General features: G+C 31.4%; 1 protein-coding gene across 1 annotated transcript in view; it reads right to left on the bottom strand.

Annotated features, from left to right (window-relative positions):
• TRMT11 (tRNA methyltransferase 11 homolog) overlaps positions 1 to 8,920 on the bottom strand; it is a 51,904-nt gene that overhangs the window by 28,559 nt on the left and 14,425 nt on the right. Inside the window, exons 4-7 of the mRNA XM_006926196.3 lie at positions 5,541 to 5,622; positions 5,360 to 5,452; positions 4,991 to 5,125; positions 4,086 to 4,242 (exon numbers count right to left, since the gene is read on the bottom strand). Of these exons, the coding sequence (XP_006926258.2) occupies positions 4,086 to 4,242; positions 4,991 to 5,125; positions 5,360 to 5,452; positions 5,541 to 5,622 (467 nt within the window). The remainder of the gene's footprint in view (positions 1 to 4,085; positions 4,243 to 4,990; positions 5,126 to 5,359; positions 5,453 to 5,540; positions 5,623 to 8,920) is intronic.

Here is an 8,920-nt window from a genome sequence, read left to right as displayed (position 1 = left end):
CAAAAAGCAATTACATGCTAAATCAAAAGATAAATGGCAAACTGGCAGAAAATATTATATATATAACTATATTAAAATATATGTACATATATATATAAAAAAAAAAAGAGGAAGGGAGCTAACGTCCCAAACATATAAAGTACTTTTAAAAATAAGGAGACCAAAAAGCCTACAGAGAAATGGGCAAAAGACATGAAAGACAATTCAAAAAAATTATAAAACTGGCCCTTAAAATATAAAAACTTATTAGACGTCACTCATAATAAGAGAAATACAAATTAACACTACATTGAGATAACATTTTCACCCAACAGATTGACAAAATTTCAAAAGCTTCATAATATACTCTGCTGATGAGACTTGGGAGAAAACAGGTACTCTCATATATTGCTGACAAGAATGTAAAATGGTATAATAGAGAAAGATTTGGTAACGTTTAACAAAACTACATATGCATGCACTCTTCAACCCAGCAATTTTACTTCTAGGAATTTACCCTAGAGCTATATCTCCAACATTATAAAAGTATAAATGCACAAACTATTCATTGCAAACATTATTTTTAACTACGAAATACTGGAAACTACCCATGTTCAAGTATAGGAGATTGTTTGAATAAATACAGTACATACACCCAGAGTACAATTATAAAAAAAGAATGAGATACAGAGAATGAACCGATGGCTATCAGATAGGAGGGGGTTGGGGAGATAGGTGAAAAAAGTGGGGAAAAAAAAGAATGAAGAAAATCTCTATGAAAGAATGAGAAATGGTTCCTAGGAAAAACTGTTGAGTAAAAAAAGCAAAGTCAAAACAACATATATTAGTATGCTATCTTTTGTGTTAAGAAAGTGGAAATAAAACGTACATATATGTGCTCATCACTACCAAAAAAAAAAAAAAAAAAATCCCAGAATCAACTAGAAAACAAAAAAGTTGGTTACCTACAAGGGATGGGATCAGTGAAGCAGGATAGAAGGGAGTGACATTTCTTTGAGTATACCTTCTTGTGTAATTCTGACTTTTGGGAACAAATTAATCTTCTACATATTTAAAAATAAAAGAAAATCAACAAGGATGGGAGAAGTAAAAATCTAAAACTGAGGGCAAGCTGGAAAAACTGAACTCAACTCAATTTTAAATGAACGCGAAAAAGAAGAAAGCACATATTTGACTTTACTGACTGACCCTTAGGTGGAGTAGAGAACTACCTATATATCCTGAAAACTTATCTTTTTAATAAGATTTTTTTTTATACTGGTATAGGCAAAGCAATTCTGAAACTATTTCAAATACATTATTGGAATAAACAAAAGAGTAAATGTGTTGATGTTGATAGGAGCCAGGTTTCTCACTGTGGAAGTAAATGTGCAATGAGGATAGGCAAAAAAGAAATCTGTGAAGATAGACTGGAATTTACAGCGTATGTAAAAATTCACGATTTCTAAAATATGTATACACAGGTCTATGTGCACACACAGTATATATGAAGGAATGTGTGCATGTGTTTGCATAGACATTATATGTATATGGTGTATATACATACATATATTCCTAGCTTCTCTGCTGAAAAAGTCTAGAAATAAAGATACCTAGCACCCAGATCTTGGTTTCTAATATCATTCCCCATTAAAAGAAACAAGGGTTCCTTGGAAAAGTGACTTATTCTGGAGTACGGGAAAGTATAAGATGAACCAGAAAGTAAGGAAAAGCTCAAAAAAAGAGAAGAATATGTCACAAAGACAGATCCAGTGCAAAAGGGCTCTCACTAGGCAAACTTAGGAAAATCTGAGCAACAAAATAATTTTTAAAAGGAATGAATTGTAGACCACTAAGGGGAAAAGGGGTGAATCTACTTGTTCATTTTAATAAGAGAATGGTCTCCTGCTTACGATAGAGTGAGTGTCAACTGGTAATGTGGTGGGTGGGAGTGCTAGAGTTGGAAAATCATGCCTTTGTAACCATCAAAGTCAAGACTGGTTCAGGCAAGAATAATCAGTGGATGCTAAAGCTGTCAACTTGACAGAGGCGAGGGAGGATTTAGATGCAGAACAGAATGTTTACATGGTTCTTAATGTGTCTTCCTACAGACGGCCTATTAACTGCAAGGGGGAAAAAATAGTAATTATACAGTGGAAAAATCAAACACCATCTTAACTAGCTGATCCAAACTAACATTACCAATGAGGGGGAAATAGCTATCATGTGAATGCCCTGAAGACACAAAGTCACTGATGATGCAGGTAGTCCAGCAAAGAACGTATAACTTGAATCTAATCATGAGGAAATATCAAATGACCCAAAATGAGGAACAATCTGGATAAAAAATAAAGGGAAAAGGGGTAGTAGCCTTCAAAAGTATAAATGAAAGAAAAAAAGAGGCTTTGGATATGTTCCATATCAAAGGGATCAAAAAACATTAACAACAATATACCTGATGCTAGACTGGAAAGGAAAAAAGATGGTATAAAGGATATTAATGGATCAATTAACAAAAATTGGAGTATACACATTAAACTATTATATTAATAGTACATTTACAAACATTAAAAACTGTACTGCGGTTATGTAAGAGAATATCTTTATTCTTAAGAAATATATATTAGTATTTTTGAGGTATAAAGGGATATGATGAATACAATTTACTTACAAATAATGCAGAAGAAAATATTATGTAAATAAACATAAAGAGAAAACAAATGATAAAGCAAATGAGGCCAAATGTTACTAATGGTTTAATCAGGCTTAAGGACATATAGGTGTTCTTTGTTCTATTTTTATTCTTGTAACTTTTCTATAATAAAAGTTCAAAGAGCTGTAGGAGGCACTCAGGATAATGAAGAAATAAAAGAATAAGCAATATGTTAGGGGTGGGATATATGCAGATGGTGGAGAAGAGACTCACTAGAGGATTAATTCAACAACGAATACAGAAAATCATTGTATCAGTTAGACACCTCTTGACTTTGATGGGCCTTCTTCCTAATCACAAGTAGTCATATACTTCAAGTTAGTTTATGGTGTAATTAATAGCTGGTTGGCAGATCTTAATACAAAAAGAGGCAACTCTATGATAGTGGTTAGAGCATGAGCTCTAGACTTAGACTGCTTGAGTTTGCATTTCATGAAATATATACATTGTATAACCTTGGCCAAGTCACTTAACCTCTCTATGTGCCCTAATCTCCTCAGGAAGATTTTAAAAAGCATCTCCATGTTAGTTGTTGTAAGAGTTAACAGTAACATTAAGACTGCAGTGCACACTATCTGCTGTTTCACTATTCAACAAATGTTAGCTATTGCATCTTTACTGCTTATGAAGTTTCTGATGGGAAAGACAGCTACACGGAAAAACTTCAATCACAATTTGTTCCCACACAATCTGAATTTTAATTAATTTAGCCAGATAAACCTAAACATGAGTACTCTCAAAGTATGAACAAGATTAAGCAAAAATAGGTTGAAGCAATAGCATGTCTTCAGAGTCATATAAAGTAAACTAAGAATTGTAGGACTCCCACACAATGTTAATTGTGAGAACACTCGATCAAGTGTGTATAGAAAGAACCCAGGTCGAGGTCTCAGCAGCCAGACTCTAGCCCATTACTATTAAGTCACTTTCACTGTCACACTTACTTATAAACCTCCACAACCCAAATTAAAGATAAGGCACATTATTTTTCTCTAAGCATGTGATTACCAGTTTTAAAAGATGAACACATTTTTTTGTCACTCAAGTTTTCCTTCCCCCCAAGAGTTTCCTATTTAAATAAACTATATAGCTTTGTAATATTTCCACCATGTATGGTACTGCAATGTACGGTACGCTGCTCCCCGCTAGTGGTTTACTCAGGGTGGGGAGGGGGAACCACAAATCATCTATCAACATCACCTTTGACATGTCAAAACTGTTAAATAGGCTTTACACATGGTTGTGTCACAGCTACTAACTAATGATAATTAAAAGTTATTCTGTCCACTTAAACTTTTAGCAAAAATATTACTACGACTTTGTAATATATTATGACTTGACTTATATAAACAAGCAACATCTCTATATTAGTTTAACGGTTAAATAAAAATACCTGTTCCAACAAATGGATCAAAGACAACATCATTTTCTTTCACTTTTCCATGGTTGGCCATGATGAATGATAAACCAGCATCCATGCTGGTATTTCCAATAAAGTGTCTTTTTTTGACACTGTATGACTCAATAAGCTCTCTCTGTCCATCTGCAATCTACATCAGAGATATTTTTGAAGTTAATGCAATGTACAAAACAAATTTAAGATAATCATTCACAATAAAACCACAGTATCTTGATAATAATTCCTTTCCACTTACTACTGCTCTAAACTTGTTCCTTTAAAAAATGTGATTGAGGTTGTAATGGAAAATATCTTCTGTTTCTTATTGTGTTGTCATTTACTTTGACTTTTCAAACCAAATTTGAATTGGATTTGTATGCAATTATTCCAGGGGTTGGGGGTGAGTGAACTTTACCCATCTTTTTTCTCCTATATAACAATTTCTGTAACACAAGCCACAGCTTCCACTCACCTACTTACAGCCTCAGGGAAGTAAACAGAACTGCTCTGCAGTAATTTAATTTCTTTTCAGAATGGAAACGTAGATTGAAGAGCTCCACAAACGAGCTCCCTCAGCTATCACAGCACTCTGCCTTTCTCAGCTTTATTAAAAAAGCAGTTCAAACTTTCTGACAAGTCTTTTGTTAATGTTTCCAGGTACTCCACACATCTCTTCCCTAGGCTCTATATCTAAGAAGCCTCTTACACTTTATAGAAAAACAAAACCAAACAAAACACATAACCACACAAAACACATAACCACGTATTTTTCACCAACTTTAATTCATACAGTTCTGACTACTTAGCTCCTTTAAAGTTCTACATATAGAGTCAAATACAAAGGCCTAACATTTAGCTTTTAGAGAAAACTGAAATAGGTAAAAGGAACACTTGCTTACCCATCTACCAAAATAAATATTATGTGGATTCTCAGGGATACAGTTTGGGTCCAAACCATAATCCTCCAAAACAGAGAATACATGCTGTGGCTTCTTCAAATTTACTTTTCCTTCAAATGGCAGAAACTCAAGAGCCTAAAAGAAATAAAAGTAATTATAATGTCCTATAAAAATTTTAAAGGAAAAATAGTGCTCAGATAATACCTATCTTGTAAGTTTGGTAACAGCATTAAGACAAAACATATCAAGCACTTAGCACAACATGAATTACAATATAAGCACATAACAGACATTGGGCATTATATATATCAACAACGGTTAGACTATATTAATCTCATAGGTTTTCTGGTTTTCGCTAAATTCACTTACATCTATTCGTTTCACTTTTTCTTCTTGTGTCAATGTTTTATTAAATGTGTGAATCTTTATTTTATATGTAGAATCTGAATGTAGAAATGGAACCTAAAATAAAAGCAGATAAATTCTTTAAGCTTAGTAATTCTATAGTTATCTACAGACATGCTATATAAAACCACATTTCACTACGCACCATCTTCTCCACAGGGTATTTTTTAAGAGAACTATACAGCTCTTCTGGAGATTTTCCATGACCCCATAGTTCAAATATGGACCTAGGAAATAAATGATTAGTACTAACCTCAGTTAAGAAATAGTTCGCACAGTAATATATAACAATTACTTCAGCAGTTCTTTAAGCTTACGCCACTATAACAATTATTGCCTGTTTTCCAAGCTATAAATGAGAAATATGTATCCTGCTAACAAATATAGCTTAAGTCCAAATCACACATAAGAGCTGAACTTTACACAGGAGAAATTTAACGTGAGTCAAGATTTTTCCTAGTTTTCATAATTATATTTTTGTACTACAACACAAATGATGCAGTAAAATCACTAAGTTATTTTAGTGAAACAAGTGAAAAGCTGCAGGAAATCCAATTTTTCACAATGTCTTCATAATCAAAAAGAAAAATGACCAGATGAAAATGTTACTATTTATATCTAGCTATTATTTGGCAACATTTAGTAACTAACGATTACTTTTATAACAATTACAAAAACTTCTTACTTTAAAAAATATTCTCAAGCTTCCATCGAGTTCAAGGAACATTTAAATTATAAGAAAAATTTCATTGCAATCAGTGAACCAGTTCTTAGAATGTTATAATAGAAATCGATCTATATATTAGCATAGTTTTGTGTATCTAAATTCAAACTACTCTATAATTGTAATTAACACTGCCATTAGAACTGAGAATATCCTTTGAAAACAAATTCCTGGTTTCGTTTGTACTGAATTTATAGAAAGAGGGCCTCTACAGTAATTCTGCTCTTACTTAGCTATCACTTAAGGAATGACCTCAGCTACATAAATCACACAAGACTAAAAAGCAACAACAAAAAATTATTCAAAATAGATGTCCCAAAATTCCAAGCATTCATTTTTCTTATTCTCAATGTTTAAAAATAATAAACTTAGTCAATTCACTCATTCAACGAATATTTATTAAGGATATGATGAGAATTGTTCTAAGCCCTAGGACACAGCAAAGAACAAAGCTCAATGCCTTCACGAAACTTAAAGTTAAAAAAAGTCCTGGAAGCATAAATTGAAGAAAAACATAGATACTCAATCTCCAGAAAGGCAAAATTCTGAAAAGCAAAAGTAGTAAAAAATAATAGTTAACAATATAATTTAAAGAACAAGGACTGTTCTAAGGCCATTTAACGTCCAATTATTTCTCACAGAAGCCCTATGAGGTATTACTGCCCATTTAACTAATGAGGAAACTGAGGCACAAAGAGATTTAAAAACTCTCTCAGGTCATACAGCAATTGAAACTAGGATTCAAACCCAATCCATCTAACCCCAGACTCCATGCTCTTTACCAATATCATACAATGCTTCTTAAAAATAAAAATGCAAAAATAAACAACAAAAACCCAGGAATCCTAGGCCTTTCAAGAAAGCTACACTCAGTTCCACAGATCATAATTATCCCTTATTAACTTTTATACAGTATAATATATGAACTTATGCATATAAAAACCTAGAACCAATAAATTATGAAATAACACTCATATCTTCTTACAGAAAGAATTTATATAACATATTAACAAATTTGTACCTTAAATGTTCAAAATAAAAGTTAGACAAAATAAAAAGCTTCAGTTATAACTGGAACATTATAGTAATACCTTTTATGATTTAAATTTTCAAAGTAAACAGTTTTCATATATAAAACTATACTACTATGATCTCTACTTTAGAGATTATTAAGTTTATATGAATTGCCATATTTCTCATGAGTGCTATATAAATAAGCATGGATGTTGATTTATCAAAATAAAATCAATAATGATGTAAAATATTTCACTGATTAGAGCACTAATAATAAAACTTTTCTGATAAGTAAAAATGGTTTAAGAAATTATCCTTTGAGGGAAGAAGGGGAATGGAATTGGGAAAGGTACAGAGAGAGCATCAATGGTTTCTGTAAAAAAAATTTTTTTTTTTTTAAGCTATGGCAAATATCTCAAAATGCTGAGACCTAACAAGGTAGAGAAACCTAGGTGTTTGTTATATTTTTCATTCTTTTTGTGGTATGCTCAAAATATTACATGTTAACAATAAATCAATAAAATTAATTTTCAATCCCTATTCTACCATAAAAAAATTTGAATTTAAATTACTTTTGAATCTATGCTTATAATAGTCAATTTTAGTTCTGGAACAATTAATACTATAATTAGAATTGTAACTTTTATCCTTTGAAAATGAATTCTTCCTTTTCTATTAAATTTATAGAGAGAAGGCCTCTACAGTATACTACTCTTACTTATCTATCACTTAAAGTATAACCTTAGCTATACAGATAATAAAAAGTCAAGAAAATTATATACAATATTATACAATCATCGCACAATTATTGATTGTATCATTAATCAAATATGTGCATCAGAAGTTATGAGCTTTGAAGGAAGTAGACAAGTTACTGTCCTCATGTAGCTATTTTAAACCTAATATGCCTTATCTTTGGAAATCAAGCACATCTTAGAGCCACAATATTAATATGCTATTTAAAGTACTAATCATTTAAAGATGTGTTTTTTAGTTGTTTCCATTTTCTGGTCATTTTTATTGAATAAGTTAGACCCACTAACAAGCTTCAGTTTAAGAGATGAGATTTAGAACTATGCCTAGTTTTCAAAAGGATGAATTTAACTAAATATGGGGGTATAATCTATTCAATAATACGGCAATTACATATGCTATAAAGAGTTGCTAAACTGGACATACGTAAATTCTTATTTTCACTGCATTGTTAAATATTATAATTTCTAAGGAAAGAAGGTGTTCAGCAATCTGCCAAAATATTCAGGGGGAAAAAAGCAACTCAAGGAAAACATCAGTTGTTTAATTTTTAAGATGCTAGTTGAAAAGTTTAATTTTCAAAGACAGAAACTTTTCCAATAATGAAAAAAAAAAGGAAGAAATGAAATGAAAAAAAGAGCAGATGCCAATGATAAAATCTAGAAAACACTCAAGTAGTATAAACAATGAACAACATCATTACATTAATCTCTACCAAGATATGATCATCAGATTCCTCTAACAAATAAAACAGTAAAACATATTTCAAGGCAGTCCTCAGTTTTTGTCATCTTACACTTCACTGATCTGCTCATCCAACTAAAACCACTGTACACTTGAAATAATTTTAGTAACCAATGTCACCCCAATAAGTTTAATAAAAAAATAAGAAAAACACTTTTAGATTGTCAATATTTTGGTTATAATTAAATGTGGCATTTATCCTATATAATAACATCGCATTTACATATTATAGCATAGTCCTGCTTAATATAAAAATTTTAAAAAATTATTCCAAAATAAGTGTTTCTGCA

The sequence above is a fragment of the Pteropus alecto genome, unplaced genomic scaffold (assembly GCF_000325575.1).
Source record: "Pteropus alecto unplaced genomic scaffold, ASM32557v1 scaffold79, whole genome shotgun sequence".
NCBI lineage: Eukaryota > Metazoa > Chordata > Mammalia > Chiroptera > Pteropodidae > Pteropus > Pteropus alecto.
The sequence above is the reverse complement of the archived record's forward strand: the minus strand, read 5'-3'. Positions and strand labels throughout refer to the sequence as shown.